This window comes from Pelophylax lessonae (genome assembly GCF_965119305.1).
Source record: "Pelophylax lessonae genome assembly, chromosome: 2".
In the NCBI taxonomy this organism is placed as follows: Eukaryota; Metazoa; Chordata; class Amphibia; order Anura; family Ranidae; genus Pelophylax; species Pelophylax lessonae.
In genome coordinates, this window is record NC_138769.1 from 220,254,258 (window position 1) to 220,275,090 (window position 20,833).

Consider the following 20,833-nt stretch of genomic DNA (forward strand, 5'->3'; position numbering starts at 1 on the left):
AAAATGAAACACAATGAAAAATTATTATTTTTTTATTATTATTATCATATAGGATTTATATAGCGCCGACACTTTACGCAGTGCTTTACAACTTGAGGGTAGACAGTACAAATACAATGCACTTTAATACTCAGAATCAGAGGGCCTTGCTCGTTAGAGCTTACAATCTAAGATTGCTATCACAATACATAAAAAAGTGCTAAAAAAAACGCAGAAATATATTTATAAACTTCATGAATCAAAAGGTGAAATAAACACTGCACTATAATATACACTACTCAAAAAAATTAAAGGAACACTTTGAAAACACATCAGATTTCAATGGGGAAAAATTTCATGCTGGATATCTATACTGATATGGACTGGGTAATAAAAGGATGTCACATTGTTTGATGGAAATGAAAATGATCACCCTACAGAGGGCTGAATTCAAATACACTCCGAAAATCAAAGTGAAAAAATTATGCGGCAGGCTAGTCCATTTTACTTAAATTTCATTGCAGCAACTCAAAATGGTACATAGCTTGTATGGCCCCCACGTGCTTGTATGCATGCCTGACAATGTCAGGGCATGCTCCTAATGAGACGACGGATGGTGTCCTGGGGTATTTCCTCCCAGAGATGGACCAGGGCATCACTGAGCTCCTTAACAGACTGAGGTGCAATCTGGCGGCGTAGTATGGACTGAAACATAATGTCCCAGAGGCGTTCTATTGGATTTAGGTCAGGTGAGCATGGGGGCAATTCAATGGTATCAATTCCTTCATCCTCCAGGAACTTGCTGCATACTCTTGCCACATGAGGCCGGGTGTTATCGTGCACCAGGAGAACTTCAGGACACTCTACACGAGTGTAGGATCTGACAATGGGTCCAAGGATTTCATCCCAATACCTAATGGAAGTCAGGGTGCCATTGTCTAGCCTGTAGAGGTCTGTGCATCCTTCAATGGATATGCCTCCCCAGGACATCACTGACCCACCACCAAACCAGTGATGCTGAACGATGTTTCACGTCTATCTTATGTGCTCAGGGTGAACCTGCTCTCATCTGTGAAAAGCACATGGCGCCAGTGACAGACCTGCCAATTCTGGTGTAAAATGGCAAATGCCAATCGAGCTCCACGGTGCCGGGCTGTGAGTACTAGATGACGTCGAGCCCTCAGGCCACCCTCATGAAGTCTGTTTCTGATTGTTTGGTCAGAGACATTCACACTAGTGGCCTGCTGGATGTCCTTTTGTAGGGCTTTGGCAGTGCTCATCCTGTTCCTCCTTGCACAAAGGAGCAGATACCGGTCCTGCTGATGGGTTAAGGTCATTGTTGTCCATCTAGTGCACCTGTTGTTAATTTAATTAACACCAAAGCAGCTGAAACTGATTAACAACCCCCTCTGCTACTTAACTGACCAGATAAATATCCCAGGAGTTTAATTGACTTGATGCTATACTCTTATTAAAAAGTGTTCCTTTATTTTTTTTTGAGCAGTGTATAAATGGTGCAAAATCAAAAGTCTGTGCATTAAGTGAAAAGTGCAAAATATCCAAAGATCTGTGTAATTGTGCATTTCAGGTGAATAGCTGCCAACGTCCCCTAGAAGGTTAACTCTCACCTTAAGATTTGACCCTCATTGCAAAGGTCAAAACACAAGTATTTATTATACCAGGAACCAGCAAGGTGCTTAGTAATGGACACAAAAAATGGCAAACCTCCAGTCTGCTTCATCCAACATATATTACCGCAGATGGGTAACTAGAACCATCAGGGCCCCAGTGCAAGAAACCATAAAGGATCCCCGTGACCTGAGCCTGGGGCCCTGTCCAATGAACCCCGGGCCCTTTACAGAATTCCCCCTTACGTCAGTGTCCACAGAGTCCCCCCTTACATCAGAGTTCCTAGCATTCCCTGAGTCCCCTTTCCATTAGAGTTTCCCTTTACAGTACATCAGAGTCTCCAGGGTTCCCTTTACAGTGAAAGGGGAACTCTGTGGACCCTGATTTAAAGGGGAATTCTGCAGATTCTGGTGTAAAGGGGAACTCTGATGTATGTGGTTATCTGGTCTCAAAAATCATCCCCCTTACATCAGAGTTCGCAGAGTACCTCTTTACCTCAGAGTCTGCAAAGTTTCCTCTTGCCCTTTAAGGATGAACTCTGCTGACTAATTTAAGGAGGAGTGCTCGGAAATCTGATGTGGGGGGGAACTCTTGTGACCAGAGACCATCCTTATATAAGATTTCCACTTTTCACCAAAGTCTGCTAAGTCAATAAACCAAGGTAAAGGGGTTCACTGATGTAAGAGGGGATTGAGGACACTGGTAAAGGGGGAACCCTTAAAGTGCCCCTCTTACCATAGGGTCTCTACTCCCCTTACATCAGTATCCCCCCACAGAGTGACTGACTGCTCCACAGACTCTCTGTGGTCTGGAGCTGTCACACACTGACCTCCTTTAATCTTTCAGTCCTCCTCCCCCACCACATTTCCTCCTTGCAGTAGCCCTAAAATTCCCCCTGACCAGCAGCCCAAGCCCAGTTCAGCCCAGCCCAGCCAAGACAGAGCCGAGATCAGCCGATTACTAACCGGCTGGCTCTGAAACTGAGAATGCGCAGTTCTTGAGTTGGTTGGCTAGCAACCAGCTGAGCTTGGCTCGGGCGGGGGGATGGTCCACTGGTCAGGTGCGCAGCGAAATTATGGTGCTTTGTAAAGAGACTGCAAGGAGGGGGGGTGTAGAGGAGGCTTGAGGGCTTAGGGCCCCCTTATAGTGGAGGAACACCAGGGCCCAGTCGCAAGTGCCATCTTTGAGACCCTGGCAGTTCCACCACTGTATTACTGGCATGACTCTATTAGGCTGACAAGTAACAGCTTCAGTTATTTTCCAGCAGGGTAAACCATCCAGGGAGAGACTCCTGGTAATAAGGTTCAAAGAAGCATAAAAAAGGACCATAGTGTTCGCCTAAAAACTATTTTATTGAAAATGACAGGGCCGCTGTTATAAATCACGGGGACCCATACAGCCTACCTCAAGCCCCCCCCCAGGGACCACCAACCTGACCCCCACCCCAATGCGACGAGACAGGATCGCTCTTACTGTAGATCACATTGCACTGTACACACACTGCCCCCTATCTCCTCCAAGGGCTGCTCACCTCCCGGCAGCAGGAAATACGGATGAGGCCGCAATCAAACTGTGTGTGTATGCAGCTAAATGCAATCTACAGTAAGAGAGGCAGAACTGAAATCTGGGTGGGATCAATTATATATATAGATATATTTGGGGGGTGCTCACTATGAGATCCAACATACAACAATTTAACCTACTGATTCTTTCAGAAACAATGGCTGGTGGTTAGCTGTAGATAGATTAATAAAGTATATGTCCAAGTGTTCCTCTCTCTCTGGGAGTTGTATCAATGCACAGTTCCTTCACAGGTTATGTAAGTCTCAATAGTGCATAAGGTCAGAATGTTCCAGTAAATAGTATATATGCTTAAAACCTAGTGTAGCAACACTAATGTCACATATAGTAAGATATGCTGCAGCACTGGATGACCAGAATGACGTTAGGTAGGCTTTGCTGCAGAAACAACTAAGTAAAATAAATAAATAAATATATATATATATATATATATATATATATATATATATATATATATATATATATATATATATATATATATATATATATATATATATAAATAAATAAATATCTTTTGCAAAAAAAAAAATCCTCTTCTCCATGCCAGCATGTTTTTTTTCTAAATGTACACTATGCCACGCATGCACAGCTAATTGTACATTCTTGGCATGCCCTGGGTGCCAGGATGAATTAACTCCCATTCGCATGTGCAGGAGTTATGTCACCATGGGCCAATGTTGCCTAACAGACAAAAAGACAAGACTAAAGCTAGCCATGCTTTGATTGCAATTTGGTCAGATCAGCAAGGAACGGCTGAATTTTGATCCACGTGTGCCCACTGTGGTTAAACAGAAGATAATCATGGATAATTTCCACTCGATCAACGCTGCAGACTATAAACTGCAACCCTGATCAGTATATTCTGGCAGTGTGGAAGTCTCCCTGCTGTAAGACTGCAAAGACATGTGGGGAGCATTACCCATCCACCTGGTATGTGTGGATGGGGAAGTCAGGTATTTTTTTTTTTTTTATTCAAGGCTGGCCATAGATGAGTCTTTTTTTTTCGTTCAATCAGCAGGTTGAAAAAAACATACGCAATTCCCACATTCACACATTGAGGTGGACTGGGGAATCCTCCCAGCTATGCCTTTGCATTTTGACAGGTCAGCTGAACAGAGGTCAATTGGTAAATGGATTTCTGTTCAACCACAGTGGCCATGCATGGATTGAAATTCAGCCAGTCCCTGTTGAACTGGCACACTTTCGATCTATGTATGGCTAGCTTAAGATCTCAGCAGTGACGAAGGGGCTCACAGATGCCCAACCATTGAAGAGGTGGTAATTGCAGGAGATAAGTTTCCCTTTGAACAGCCCTAACATGCTGGTTTATGTTCAGGTTAAGCAACAGTAAAAGTCTACCTAAACACTAATATAAAAAGAAATGTAATCTCAAGCAGTCACAAATATCCACAAAATGCCATAGACAATATGGTGCATTGTCTGCATCTCCCAAAATTAATGTATGTATAGCAGCATTCAGCAAGACTAGTATGTCTTGACTTAACAGCCAACTTTATTGCACCCTGCTTGTTGGTGTTTTATCTCTAAATATATTGTTCTAATACTTTTCTGATAGAAAGATTACATCTGTTGTATTATATTCTTGCAGTTTGTAAAATAGCTCCATAAAAAAAGATCATCACGTACCAACAGACATCAGGTAACCATTAAAAACAGGGAAAAAAACGGTCAGCATGGTCAAACGTTTTACCGAAAAGTGTCCATGTCTGTTGTGACAACAAGAAATGGGGCTCTATGCACCCTGTGGCTGGAGACCAGTTTCTTGGCTTTTAGGACTAATGGAGCTGACATTTGGGCAAAGCCGATCAGTCAGTTCCTACAAAGTTATTCCAGTTGAAAAAAGATAAAAGTTCATCCAGTCCAAACAATAAAAGGAAAACAAAAAGAAAAAAAGAATTACAATCCTAAATACACAATCCTATACCCATGGTTGACCCAGAGGATTTGTTTGAGTACTGATCCTCCTCTTTACAAGGATCCTGGGACCAATGGTTTATTTAGGGATATGATACTGGCGGATAGAAGAAGCCTTGCCTTCCTGAAGTAACCATAAGTATTAAATGAACTCTTACTATTTATTTGTTTAACTAGATGCCGCCCGCGCTATAGCCCAACAACGGCTACAGCGGGGACCTTAATTGCCGGGAGGGCGTACATTGATGTCCTCCCGTGCATAAGCGGCCTGCGCGCTCCCTGCGGATCGCGCCCGGCTCACTCTGTGATCGGCAACTCCATGAGATCCTGCCCCCTTACCATGTGATCAGCTGTCAGCCAATGACAGCTGATCATGTAAAGTAAACATCAGCCGGCGATCAGCTGTTTTTTTCTCCTCACACTGAGAAAAAAGAAAATGATCCCCGGCTGCTGTCAGAGGGACATCGGTCCCGAAGAGGAAAGGAATTTGTGCCCCCAGTGCCAACTACCAGTGCCCAACAGTGTCGCCCGCCAGTGCCCACCAGTGCCACTTACCAGTGCCCACCAGCACCACCTACAAGTGCCCACCAGTGCCATCTGCCAGTGCCCACAAGTGGCACCTACCAGTGCCTACCAGCGCCACTTACCTGTGCCACCTATCAGTGCTCACCAGTGCCACCTATCAGTGCCAATCAGTACCTCATCATAAGTGTCACCTACCAGTGCCTATCATTTCCCATCAGTGCCACCCATCGGTGCCACCTATTAGTGCCCATCAGTGCCCATGATTGCTGCCTATTAGTGCCCTTCAGCGCTACCTACCAGTGGCCTTCAGTGCCGCCCATCAGTGCTGCCTTATAAGTGCCACCTTATTAGTGCCACCTTATCAGTGCCCATCAGTGCCGCCTTATCAGTGCCCATCAGTGTCGCCTATCAGTGCCCATCAGTGCAGCCTATCAGTGCCCATCAGCGCAGCCTATCAGTGCCCAACAGTGCAGCCTATCAGTGCCTATCAGAGCCCATCAGTGCCACCTCATCAGCGCACATCAATGAAGGTGAAAAATTACCTGTTTGCAAAATTTTATAACAAACTTTGTTTTTTTTTCTAAATTTTCGGGCTTTTTTTGTTTGTTCAGCAAAAAATAAAAACCGCAGTAGTGATTAAATACCACCAAAAGAAAGCTCTATTTGTTTGAAAAAAATGATAAGAATTTCATTTGGGTACAGTTTTGCATGACCGCGCAATTGTCATTCAAAGTGTGACAGCGCTGAAAGCTGAAAATTGGCCTGGGCAGGAGGGGAAGTTTAAGTGCCCAGTAGGCAAGTGGTTAAAGAAACAATTCAGGCAAATAAGGTAAAAATAGCCCTCATTCCAGGTTATGTGTGCCTTTTTAGAACTTTTTACATTTTTATTTACAGCTAGTATAAATACCTGAACCTGGCTTTTCAATAGCTTTATGGAACCCCACACAACAGCATTCACACTAGAAGAGGAAGGAAGCTTCAACTATCAGTGCCACTAAGAGTTGCATCCCTTTGCACAGTGCATGTTATTCGTCTAACATGGTTACAAGCTTACAGGAGAAAAGAAAGTACAGGAATGACCTAACTGGTGTGCTGCTGCTCCTTATTTTTCCAATGATGGGGAAGTAGAGGTTATTTTTCCTCTGCCCATTTATTTACTATTATATTATTATTTATAGATACTTGTTGAACACAGAGATGGTTTTCAGCCATTTGGGTAAGGCAATACATATAATGTAAAGTATATTCGAGATCTCAACATTTTTTCTGTCCCGCTTAAGGCTGCATTCATATGTCAGCTTATAATTGCGGGCAGAACCGCCGCGGTTCCGCCCGCGATTTGGAGATTTATTGCAAATCGCGGGACGCCTAGCGTTGCCCGTTGATTTGCAATAGCCCCCCAAACGCCGAGCGATGTTGCCGCGATTTACGCCCGCCAAATCGCGGCAACATCGCGCAAACAAAATCGCGGGATGCAATACGCTCCAAAGAAGCTCTTGTACTTTTTTGGAGCGTATTGCGTCCCGCGATTTTGTTTGCGCGATGTTGCCGCGATTCGGCGGGCGTAAATCACGGCAACATCGCTCTGCGTTTGGGGGGCTATTGCAAATCAACGGGCAACGCTAGGCGTCCCGCGATTTGCAATAAATCTCCGAATCGCGGGCGGAACCGCGGCGGTTCTGCCCGCGATTATAAGCTGACATGTGAATGCAGCCTTAATGAAACAGGATTATTAGAATATTTGAGAATTGTTATTTTTTAGCTAAAGATTGCTAAAAAGGGGGTGAATATACAGCATTGGTAAATATATATATATATATATATATATATATATATATATATATATATATATATATATATATATACAGCATTATTAAATTGAATACTCTGAAAGTACCAAATCTTTGAAAATCATAGGACAGTGATCTGTGTTTCTCACATATGAATGTTAAACCTGTTACATAATGGCATTAAACATCTTGTAGGAACACTGCCCAAAGGCACTGTCACAAAAAAAGATTTACATTTTGTTTCCATCACTGCAAGACAGATTAGATGACTACAGAAGGGATATAAGGAAGAATGTATTTCAGTGTGTATATATATATATATATATATATACGGTATATATCTATATATAATATATATACGTACAAAGGTTTTAGGAAGGTGTGACGAAATGCTGTATAGTAAGAATGCTTTCAAAAATATATATTTGAATTGTTTATTTTTATGAATTTACAATATACAAAGTGAGCAGACAGAAGGAAAATCAAAATCAAATCAATATTTGGTGTGATTACCCTTTGGCTTCAAACCAGCATCAATTCTTCTAGGTACACTTACATACAGTTTTTGAAGGAACTCAGCAGGTAGGTTGATCCAAACATCTTGGAGAACTAAGCACAGATCTTCTGTGGGTGTAGGCTGCCTCAAATCTATCCCTCTCTTCATGTATTCCCAGATAGGCGAGATGATGTTGAGAACAGGGCTCTGTGGGGGGCCAAACCATCACTTCCAGGACTCCTGGTTCTTATTTACCGTGAAGACAGTTCCTAATAACATTAGCTGTATGATTAAGGTCATTGTCCTGGTACAGAACAAAATGTGGGGCCAATAACACCCCTCCCTCATGGTATGGCATGATGGATAAGTATCTGCCTGTATTTTTCTATTAGTTAAATTTTTTTACTCATTTTGTTAATTGATAAAAATAAACTATTAACACTTATTTTCCTGAAAGCTAATTTACAGCATTTTTTCACACCTGCCTTAAACTGTTGCACAGTAGTATACATTATACTGTGCAAAACCTATATATATATATATATATATATATATATATATATATATATATATATATATATATATATATATATATACATACACACACACACACACATAACATACCGAAACTTGCCAGGTTTCAAATGGTCCTGCGGGAGAACCAGAATTCAATCAGTCGCTGCAATGGCTGCAATGCTGATCAATTTATTTTGACAGAGGTAGAAGGCTCTGCTGTCAGAATACAATAGTAAATAGGAATATAAATCCCTGCATCCAAATTTCCTGTATAGTTGCGGGAATCTATAAGGTTTTTTTTTCAACCCACTGGTTGAATGAAAAAAAAAAACCCTCAATGTGTGTACCAAGCATTTTAATTTAAACTGCAAAGGAGTTCTTAACTCTTTAACACATTAAAAAAAATCATACCTAGGTAGATGAAGCATTGGTCCGATGCTGCATCTGTCCCCTGTTGGCTCTAAGACTGGGAACCGAGTGACCAAAGACCGCTGATCGCTTAGTTTTCAGTGCTCTGTGAGCAGAGAGCTGGTGACTATCAGTCACCACTGTATGCTCTGCCCCCCCACCTCACTGGAGCACTGAGCTGTGGAGAGGCGGGAGCAGCTGGCTCAGCCTCTCATCGGCTCGCTGAGAGGCTGAACCAGTTGCCGATTCAGGCTTCTGGGTGGATCCCAACCATATGGTTGCGATCTTTCCCCAGCCTGGACCGACTCTATGACATCAGCCGACAGCAGGCTTCAGCCCGCTGTAAGCTGAAAATGGGTCGCAGGAGTGCAGAATGAACTGCACTTCTGTGATCCAGAGGAGCAGTACATCCAAACGAGCTTTGGCTGTACTTCTCCTTTAAGGATGTGGAACTCTCCTCCACAGTTGGTGGTCACAAAGATTTCACAACTGGACAATGCATACCCACTTTTACCTCCAATACATAGTCCAAATTAAAACTTGCAGCACACTTCTGTAGTTTGCGAGGGGGAGAGCCCATTTGCCCTTTGAAAGCCTGCAGGAGGGAAATGGAGGGGATTGGTTCCTCTATATTCCTCCACCCCTCCTATTCAGGTGTAAAGGGGCCACACGGGCCCTCTTGAGCAACGAGCCGGTCGCAATTGCAACCCCTGTATGTATGCGCCTGCTACTATCTCTTTTCATAGTAACTGCCATATATATTTATATATTTTTATTCACTCAAGCTGGCGGAATGGATTTATGCTGGAGTTAGTTTGCGCTTCTGTAGAGCTGCTGGGCCTGTAAACTCAGAAATGTTTACAGTTTTAATTTCTAAATTAAACATCATATACTGTATGTTGTGTATGAAGTACTTACAGTTATTCCGGCTGTGGCAACCGCAAGAATTCCAACTATTTGGAAACTGTGATGTAGCACCTTTGCAATCTCTTCCAAACAGTCCTACAAAATGTCAGGTATAACAATTATTAATACTGGAGTTAGAAAACGGTATCATTGTTAGCATTATAAAATATTACAAAGTTTAGATGGTTTGCCACAATTGTAATGACCAATGACTTTTAAAAATGGCTTTCAAATAACACTAGGCATATTGTATCTTGGCTTTGAAGCTCACAATGTACATCTGCAGCACAATGTGAGGAATGGAGATATGTGGTAGTATTAAGTGCCGGTTCACACTGGGGCGACCTGTGAGGCGACCTGGTCGCCTCACAGGTCGCCGCAGCTCGCCTCCCATAGGGAAGCTGCGGACCCGTTCTAATAGGAGCGACACAAGTCGCTCCGACCTAGAAAAAGGGTCCGGAGCTTCTTTGGGGCGACCAGGAGGCGACCGCCATAGACTTCAATGTTATGAAGTCCGTGGCGGCCGCTCCGAGGTCGCGGCGCGCTGCTCGCACCGCGATCTCGGAGGTCGCCCCTGCAAGTAGCGTCGCGGTAATGTGAACCGGCGCTCACTCTACTCTACTGTACCTAAAACAAAAAAAAAAACAGGATGGCTGGATCTGAGCTTTAAGACCACCAGTCTTTTTTCCCCTTTCCAAAAATTGCAATATAAAAAAGTGTATAGCCCATTTGCCTTCAAGCAATATTAGCCCAGCACGCAGCTTGGGGGCCATTTAACTTAGCTTTTTTTAATGCTTACTTAGGATAATGCTAATTCAAATTCACTAAATGAAGTGGTGTCTAGCTTACAGTCAATGATTTTAACCTACAGGCTGAAACCACACCCCAAAGGCTGCTGCTGTTTCCAGCTTAACAGAAGGAGGGCCTGGTAATAAAACAAAAGAGACATTGTCACTTTGCCCTTTTCGAGCTGCTAACTGCCTCCCTGACCCAGTGATACTCAACTCCCCAGCCTTCTTGCACAGCTCTTTACTCTGTCACAGCTATCACCAAAATACCGGGGTCAGCTGGTGTTGGTGCCAAGAGGGAGCATTCAAGTCATATGTAGTTGGACTAAGGCCTAGTGAGTGGCCACTAGGCTTGAGCACTGCATCATGGGAGAGGGTCACAAGTTCCTTCTCAGCCTGGAATTTTGCACCAACTGTAATGAAGTAAAAAGTGGTGAGGGAGCACTGGAAAACTGACCAGTAGGTTAGGGGTAAGCCTTATACAGATGCTGTCATTTTTCTCTAGATAGGCAAGGTGACAGTGTCCTTTAAAAAAAACAGATCATTTTTGTGCTTTAACGTGCATTGTTAAAAAATTTAGAATTTTACATTTTTTTTTAGAATGTCATATAGCAGAATGTGAAAATTTTTTTTTTTTTTTTCAAAATTGTCGCTCTTTGTTTATAACGCAAAAAATAAAAATCGCACAGGTGATCAAATACAACCAAAAGAAAGCTCTATTTGTGAGGAAAAAAGGACATACATTTTATTTGTATACAGCGTCGCACGACCGCGCAATTGTCCGTTAAATGAACGCAGTGCCGAATTGCAAAATAGGGCCTGGTCAGGAAGGGGGCAAATCCTTCCGGGCTTAAGTAGTGATTAAAGGCCACCTTCAGTGTTAGTAAAGTAGTCTTTTAAAAGTTTCCCCCACCTCCCTGAGTGGCAACCGTCTACTGTTTTGCAAGGCTGCAGAGGTTTCTGGTGTCCAGAAGGAAATGTGCAGCCTGCCTATCTGGGCCAGAGACAATGAGTGGGAGCCTCTTGCTAAAGAATTTGCAAAGTATGCTTCTCCCTTGAATAAGACTTGGGGTGATACAATCTCAGATCATTTTGTACATTTTAGCCTTATAGTGATTGTAAAGTCTTTTTTTTTTTTTACCCTTTTAAAATAACAGACATGTTATACTTACCTGCTCTGTGCAGTGATTTTGCACAGGGTAGCCCAAAACCTCCTTTTCTCGGGTCGCTGGCTGGAGCTCCTGGCCCCTCCCTCCTGTTGAGTGCCCCCACAGCAAGCAGTATGCTATGGGGGCACCCAAGCTTAGCTTCGGCTCCATGTATCCATTCAGACATGGAGCTTCCATTCAGCCTCGCCGCTCTCTCTCCTGATTGGCTAACTGAGTTTGGTTGACAGCAGTGGGAGCCATTGGCACCATGGCACTGCTGCTGTGTCTCAGCCAATCAGGAGAGAGAGTCCCGGATGACTGAGGCATTCGTAGGCATCGCTGGATAGCAAGGGGGCTTAGGTAAGCATTGGGGGGGGGGGGGGGCTGAGGAGGCTTTTTACTTCAAATGTATAGAATGCATTAGGATAAAAAAAAACTCCTGACTTTACAACCCCTTTAAGATGTTGGATTGAGGTAAAGCAAAAAAGAGGACAGTGTCCACAATGGGTTGGTACTTTCTTCATGCTCTCTATACTGAATCAGAAAGGAGGGAGAAGGCAGAGGCAGAAATTAAGGCATTAAAAGACCAGCTAGCAATTCCTTCAGAGTGTGTACGTTCAACTGCTAGTCGGGCTGATGATTTGCAAGAGTGGTGTGCAGCCCTCATGATCAAATCAAATAATGCCTTAAGGAAAAGGAAGGGCCGTGAACCTGTTAGTAAAGCCAGAGTACGCGCCATTGTCACATCACAAAACTGGGATTGTGAGGATGTGATTTTCTCAAATGATAGTGAGGATAAGGAGACAGTTTGATATTTCTGATGATGATCATCATCTAGTAGGAAAGAAAAAGTGTGCCAGACCTCTCATTACTAAGCATAGGAAAATGAAACATGATATAGAGGATATGGCAGATGGGGGAAGTGCATTACCGCAACCCCAGTGATATGGAATTTGAAGAAGTAAGGGAGTTTACATAAACTAAACTCCATGAGGTGGCAAAACAATACAAAAAGAGGTCCGGGAAACCCCTATTGAGTTGGCTACTATGTTTGTGGGATGAAGGGGCGGACAGTGTTGTTTTATCAGACAAGGAAGCAGTGGCTATGGCAGTGTTAACCCATGATTCACAATTGCGCTTGGCCATGCGAAAAGATGAGAGTTTACTGTAATATTTTCACTGTTAGACCTCGTGAGAGATGGGATAATCCAAGTATACGCTAGTCCTAGTGATCTGGAAACTACCTACCCGCGGAGAACAATAGGAGAAGGTATTTCCAGGTTACGTTAGATGGGTTGTGTAGCCGGATTAAATACGTTTCCAGAATGGATGGGTCCAGATATGGAACCCTTCATGTCTGCTCTCCGTTCTAAGCTAAAGAAGTCTGCGCCACTTAATCTTAGGGCCCCTTTATTCTCCTTGCCAGAAGGCCTGAGATTAAACAGTAAGCTTCATGAAGCCACTTCCCTTTTAGGCCAGTTGGAGGAGCTAGAGGAGACTAAAACAAAACCTGTTAGGGCAGTCGATAAGGTCAAGACCAGACAGGAAGAAAACAAGCAGAAAACAAAAACTGTACTTGAGAAAAGGCCCACACCCCTGTGGAGAGGGTAAATTTTCCGAATACAAAAGGACACTATAACGACATAACACCAAGGAAGGTATATGCCAGCCAGAGGAAACTATACCTGAAGAATCTTTCACCTGATCTCCGGAAACTGCTATTAAGCCTGGGATCCTTGTTGCCTACAAAGATCATGAACCCACTCTAACCTGAGTTAAGTAACTTTTAAGCATATTTTTACTGTTTACAGACAATAGGCTGCGTATTTGCTAAGAAGTAGGTAGCATTTTGCTTGTTACAGGTATATCTGTCAGTCTTGTATTGTATTCCTATAATTGTAATAGTTTTGTATGTAAAGCATTTTTGTATAATAAAAGTACATTTATACAGTGCAGAGATCTGAGCTTATACCGCAAAGTAACCTTTAATAGACCAAAGCAAAACACCTGACAAAATACAAACCTTCAGCCCAGCACCACAAAGCCTTTTCACAAAGAAGTCCTGGTTGCATCCAGCAAAACAGTGCACTCACAACAATTAGCTCATTCATTCTTATGGCTGGTGCCATACTTCTCTGGGGGCATAGGAAAGAATGGGTCAACTGTCATACATAAACAGGAGACTAACATCACCAGGACATTTATTACTGCAAAGGCTGTGGGGTGCTGGGCAGAGCAAAACTGGTAAAGCTGGTAAATGATGTGGGGAACATTAGGTGATGTTTCCCATTCATTTTTACTAAAATAATCATGTACCATAAGGCGAGGAGATTTACAAAAGGCTTAATCCTTGAGGCGTACAATGGCAAAATGATGAGTAACTACTACAGGCCTGACCATAGTGCTGTTTACAAAGGCAACTAGTTGCTAGTTATGGCATACTAAGAGATCTGGTGTGAACTGAAAACAACTGCACTAGCATATACAGTATATCACTGGCCTTTTTGATCTCCAGCTTGTGTCTGATCTCAACAGCTAAGAAAAATAGTTCAATGTGACAGCTCACATCATATTATATAGTTCAATGTGACAGATCACATTCCTTTCCTTACCTCCTCCCAAAAAGCAGAGCATCTAAGGAGTTTAAAGCTGGACCAACACGCTGGTCAGTGAAGGGCCTAGCCTGATCCTTCCTTTTTTTAATTTTCTGATTAAAAATCTATTTTTCTACACAATTTTTATAAATAACGCTAAATGCATTTAATTTACTTCAAATATTGCAAATATGTTTTCACCTGTACCTAATGCTTATTCTAGTTGTAAAATGTTACGCAACAACAAAAGAGCACAAATTAGAAGTTCAGTAAAAGTGTACTGTTTGCTATAGATTTACTAGAAATAAGGTAAATGTAGCTGCTTTTAAAGCAGCATACGATTTGTTTTTTTGTTACAATAAATTATGATTCCGGTGATGTTAGTGCAGGGCAATTTTAAAAATGATTCTTATTGGCTGTTATGACTTGGGACTTTCTCATTGCACTGTTCTCTGTTGAACCCAAAGCCACTGTCACTGTCCAACTTCAGTTCTGATGTACAGCTGTTTTTAGCAGGTAACATTTTAGTATATGCCACAAGTTTTTTAATTATTTATTTTTTTATGGGTATTTATAGAGGACCAACAGTTTACACCATGCTTTACATTCACATCAATCCCTGCCCTCAAGGAGCCTATAATGTAACCACATGCACATACTAGGGCCAATTTAGACAGGAGCCAAGTCTATCTACCAGCATGCCCTTGCAAGAAGCCCACAGAAACCCAGGGAGAATATGCAAATTCCATGTGGGATATGCCATGCATGGTTTAAATCTAAATGATTGACCCTAATGCTGCAAGGCATAAATGCCAACCGTTAAGCCAATGTACTACCCCACATTATTTCACAAAAATATGATTTCTGCTTGTTTGTGTAACCCTTTTTTAGCACAGATACTTTCCACAGCGCCACAGGTAACATACAACCGGCATTCATAATGACTTGAAGTACATAAAAAACAAAAAAAAAAAAACTTACCTTGTGTTCTTTATGATCCTCCAAGCACAAGCTGCTCACACGCTGTGCACTCTGGGGGTCTGCATTTCCACAGCATTTTGCCTGCACAACATACAGCGTAAAATAAATTAACAAAGGAATTTTATTGGCAAAAATGCTTTTCCAAGCTTTGTACCAGATGGTATAAAAAGTTTCCATTTTGTGCAGACCTGGCTACGAATAAGAGACACAGTCAGCCTTACTTAGTATAGACTGCTATAATAATATGTTATATTCAGTAACCCACAGCAACCAACCAGAATGAACCTTGTATTGATTAGACTTGGTGCCAAAGGCTTCAATATTTAGTTTTTAAATGGTTTGCATGTTGATTGTTGAAAATGTTTTTTCAATTAATGCAAATGTCAAATATGCTGCCTTGTCTCCATTCAACTCTTTGTGTCTAAAAAATATAAAATGGAACAACATTTCCATGGGATCTCCTGTGGTGCTGATATTTGAACACCACAGGGTTGATTTAATAAAGTCAAATGGACTGTGCACTCTGCAAGTGCAGTTGCTCCAGAGCTTAGTAGACAAGGTAAAGCTTCACTTTGCCAAGAATATCCAATCACATGCAAGGAAAATAATAAAAAAAATGCATTTTTGCTTGCACATGATTGGATGGTGGAAGTTAGCAGAGCTTCTGTTCATTTACAAAGCTTTGGAGCAACTGCTCTTACAGAGTGCAAATCTGCCTTTAGTAAATCAGCCTCCATGTACGCAAAAAGATGGTGTTTAAAGTTTAGGAGGGAACTAAACCTTCTATCCTTTACAGCCAAGGCTGTCTTTTTAGCCTCCGTTTGATCTGTAGTTGCCATGGTGCTGCACATGTGATCAGTTATGATACCAGTCATTTGATGGCTTGACAGTTTGGTTGAAAGCACAAGCAACTGTTTCAGTTTTGGGAAACAGTTACATCAATGGGTTTAGTTCCACTTTAAAGAGGAAACTAAAGGCACAAATACTCAATTGTGCTCCAATAGTCTGACAACTATGAGGGCTTCGCTGGTGTCGGCATCCAATCCCTGGAGTCTTCCAGTTGCCGGTCTTTATCAGTTTTGATTGGATGGTGCCAGTGCAGTCATCCTGGCACACTGGCAGTGCACATGCACATGCCCAGCTACACATTCCATAGAGGATTGCTAACAAATAGGTAAGTGTACTTTTTCATGTCTCCTCTGCAATAAAAAGGCCTGCCTGTTCACAATTTTTTATATTTGGTTGGTTCTGCTTTAAAGGGGTTGTAAAGGCAGAAGGTTTTTTTTTTTTTATCTTAATGCATTAAGATAATGCTGTCAATAAAACTCAGTCAATCAGGAGAGAGAGGGGGTGGGGCAGAACGGCAGTTCCCTGGATGAATGGATACATGAAGCTGCAGCTCAGCCCGGGTGCCCCATAGAAAGCTGCTTAACAGTAGGGAGGGACCAGGAGAGCCAAAAAGGGACTCAAGAAGAGGAGGATCTGGGGTGCCCTGTGCAAAACCACTACATAGGGCAGGTAAGTATAACATGTTTGCTATTTTAATGGAAAAAACATAACGAGACTTTACAGTCACTTTATGTAAACGTGAAAAAAGCTTAGGCAGTTTAAGCAAAGCATAAAAATCAAAAAACATAAGGAGAATTATTTAACTGGTCTCCAAAGTAGTTACATTCATGGCATGCATCTAGTGATAAACGACCAGAACTGCCAGGGTGCTTATGTTGGTTGCCAAATGCATTTTCAAGTCCTTAATGGCTGGTGTCCTAGTTTAGGGGTCTCCCAACTTTTTAAACAAAGGGCCAGTATACTGTCCTTCAAACTTTAGGGGGGTCAGACTGTGGCCATTGAGAGTACAAATTTTCCTGGTATCAGTGGAAGTACACAATAGGGTTAATTTACTAAAACTGGAGAGTGCAAAATCGTGTGCACCTGTGAACGGTAGTCAATTAGCTTCCAACTTCAGCTTGTTCAATTAGGTATTGGAAAAAAAACTGAAAGCAGATTGGGTTCTCTGCAGAATTGCACCAGAATTTGCCCTGTCCAGTGTTAGTAAATTAGCCCAATGCATCTTTGATGTTAGGGGGAGGAATAGAGCCCCATCATTGGTGATAGTGGAACATATAGCACCCATCATTGGTCTCAGTGGGATGAATTTTTTATTTATTTATTTCAGGTACTTCTATAGCGCTGTCAATTTACGCAGCCCTTTACATATACATTGTCCATTCACATCAGTCCCTCCCCTCAAGGAGCTTACAATCTAAGGTCCCTAACTCACATACATACACAGTAGGGACAATTTTTTTTTTTTTTTATACAGGATCCAATTAACCTACCAGCATGTCTTTGGAGTGTGGGAGGAAACCGGAGTACCCGGAGGAAACCCACGCAGGCACAGGGAGAACATGCAAACTCCAGGCAGGTAGTGTTGTGGTTGGGATTTGAACCAGTGACCCTCTTGCTGCTAGGTGAAAGTGCTAACCACTACACCACTGTGCCGCCACATGAATAGTGCTTCATCACTGGTGTCAGTGGGAGGACTAGCGCACTATCATTGGTGTCAGTAGGAGGAATAGTATACCATTGTTGGTGTCAATGGGAGGTATAGTGCCCCATGCTTTCGTGTGTTAACCTATTAAAGTAAACAGGTATCCCTAATGCAATGCACACCACCACAGTGGACTGGTCCAGTGTAAATAGGCCCTGAATACCCAGTCACATGCAAGCGACAACAGTATTTTTCTTAGTACATATTTGGTATTTTTTCTAGCACATATATGAACACTGTTTCAGCTTACACACTATTCTTCACTTGAGTGACAATACATTTTCCTAAGTAAACATTCTTCTACCACTGTAATAAATCAACCCCACAAAATGATATGTTTTGAACAGAGAGAATAAATTTACCCAGAAATGTGTCGTAAAAAATACAGTATATAACTTATAAATCTACTATAGTTTTTTTTTCATGAGTACGCGTGTCTTCAAATTATTTTGTTCTTAATATTCCCACAAATAGAAGTTTAATACTCACAAATTTGTGAAAATCTTGCAGAGTTTCATTTCCTCCTTCTTTTTTCAAATAGTCTTCATATGCCTTAGTGTATAAATGCTGAGCATCTGTAATAGTCTGTTGAAAGAACGCACAAAAACTTAGAAAAACGTATTAAGCTATATTTCTAGAAATGACCTTTCTGAATATGGTTCTATTATGAAGATATGACTTGTAAAACTATCGATTTTGAAAAATAACAGAAAGTATCAGCTACATAATGCATACTGAGCAGGTGATCACCAACCTAATAAGCACTCGTAATGCAGTTAACTATTTCTTCTACAGCAAATAAATGGAACCTAGACATAAATTGTATGACTTGATTATAGTACAAGCTGTAATATATACATGTAAAATACATTATGACCCTCTTATCCCAACAATCTTCTTTACCATCCTCATCTTTCCTACTTATGTACTTGTATTTTTTACAGTGTCTTATTGTGTTATGCCCCAGACTAGGAAACACAAATCCTTATTTTGCTGCTTTGCGGTAATGGGTGTACAGCCTTGTGTGTTACCGTAACACAGGTTGTGCACGTTGATGTGCTGTTGTAGTGCCATTCATTCTTATAGGCACCCCAATGCACATGTGTTACAGTGAACCACAACATGCAGAAGCACACTTGTGTTATAAAAAATAGACAATGCTGTCTTTTAGGCATTACATTCAAATACATTGGCTGCCTTAATGCGAAACACATTACCAAGCAGAATAATAGTGAAGATCCAGCCCAAAGAGAAACTATTAACCACACCATAGATAGACAGAACTTAGAACAAACATTCTTAGCAAAAAAGTCTTAAGAAAATTCGTACAGAAATTCTCAGAACATCTAAATGTCTTTTGAAAGATTTTCTTTGCTTTGAACATTCGATTTTGGAGTGAATTAACTTTACTGAATGAAAACCACATACACTCTTAGAAATTCCTAGGTTCGAGAACAAATTTCCATCCTGCTCCTTTTAATTTTCCCATCACTGCAGCCAAAAACAAATATTTGACACCACTAATCATTAAAAAAACAAACTTTCTTAAAACTTTATTTTCCTAAGAATTTTTGTTTGAAATTCTACCCATCATTGGCCAGCTTTACTTTCCCTTATTAGGCGAAAATGACAGTGCCTACTGATATCCCACTCCCCCTGCAACGTATACTCACCCATCACAGCTCCTATTTCACCTCCTCATTCCAGCAGAGCCTTTTCACAGTTGCCGTATTGAAGCAGGGCTTCTGGATATGAGGGCACATGTGACCACCCACTTATGACAGCGCTCGGCCCTTAGTGACCAATTGCCAGGCCTGAATAATGCCAAGTGAGGGGCAAGAACAGTGATGTCATCAACTTGGATAAGAACCTACACCGGAGCTTCGTGAGGATAGATTCCAGCAGCGAGGAGTTGGCAAAGGGAAGAGGATAGGTTACCTTGCTTGGAGGGGGGGGGGGGGGTCCTATCAGGAAGCACATTAAAGTTGTTGTAAAGGCAGAAGTTTTTTTTAACATAAAAACCTTCTGCATGCAGCCCCCTCCTAATACTTGCTGAGCACAGCACCATCTCCTACCATTCCTAGCTCCCCTCCTCCCCCCTCTTTTTCTTTGTTTCCAGTTGTATACTTACTTACCTTATATCACTACGACTGATTATCTACCTGCACAATGGTATCTAAAATGTGTTGCTATAATTACCCTCTGTTTTGTTTACTTTTACTTCAATAAAATCTATTTAAAAAAAAAATAAAAATACTTACTGAGAAATCTTGTTCCAGCGATTTGCACAAGAGCCAAGGCTCTCTCTCTCCCCACTGGCTCAGATACAGCACCGGGGTTGGCTCCTGCTGCTGTCAATCAGAGCCAGTGATGAAGGAGTGGGGGCGGGACACACAGAGCAGCTCTTGGGAGTGGGCACGCATGAGTTCCCCCCTCATCGGGATGATAAGCCAGGAGAGCTGGAACCAAGAATAGGTGGAGCAGGGCTTCTCTGTGCAAAACCACTGCACAGAGCTGGTAAATATAATGTTTTGTTATTTTAACAAAAAAATAAAAAAAGCTTTTAGTCCCTTTAAGGTAAAAAAAAACCTTCTGTGTGAAGCTTCCCCCTCCCCAAGCCCTCCTATGTTATACTAAACTGAGCTTAATCTTAATCCAGAGCTGTGCCTGAGAGCAGCAGCTCTCTCTGCCCCTCTCTCCTCACTGGATTTTGAGGAAGCAGCGGGAACCATTGGCTCCTGCTGCTGTCAATCACAGCCTGTGTGGAGAGAGTGAGGGCAAAGCTGAGTCACGGTGTGTGTACCTGTGGACACACACACAGCGTGGCTCGGGATTGAGTCAACACCAGTGCCCTTATTGTGAACAGCCTGAAGCACTGACGAGGGACCCCAAGAAGAGGAGGATAGGGACTGCCGTGTGCAAAACCATATGACATGTTTGCTATTAAAGAAAAATAGGATTACAATCACTTTAACTCTTCCCTGAATGGACAGGTGACAGTGTCTC

At 42.1% G+C, this 20,833-nt stretch overlaps 1 protein-coding gene across 2 annotated transcripts in view; it reads right to left on the reverse strand.

The window, feature by feature from the left end:
• TSPAN2 (tetraspanin 2) overlaps nucleotides 1-20,833 on the reverse strand; it is a 267,748-nt gene that overhangs the window by 27,542 nt on the left and 219,373 nt on the right. For both annotated transcript variants that reach the window (XM_082247207.1, XM_082247208.1), the window contains 3 exons: nucleotides 18,317-18,412; nucleotides 15,277-15,357; nucleotides 9,778-9,861 (listed from right to left, as the gene is read on the reverse strand). In XM_082247207.1, coding sequence (XP_082103333.1) covers nucleotides 9,778-9,861; nucleotides 15,277-15,357; nucleotides 18,317-18,412 — 261 coding nt within the window. The remainder of the gene's footprint in view (nucleotides 1-9,777; nucleotides 9,862-15,276; nucleotides 15,358-18,316; nucleotides 18,413-20,833) is intronic.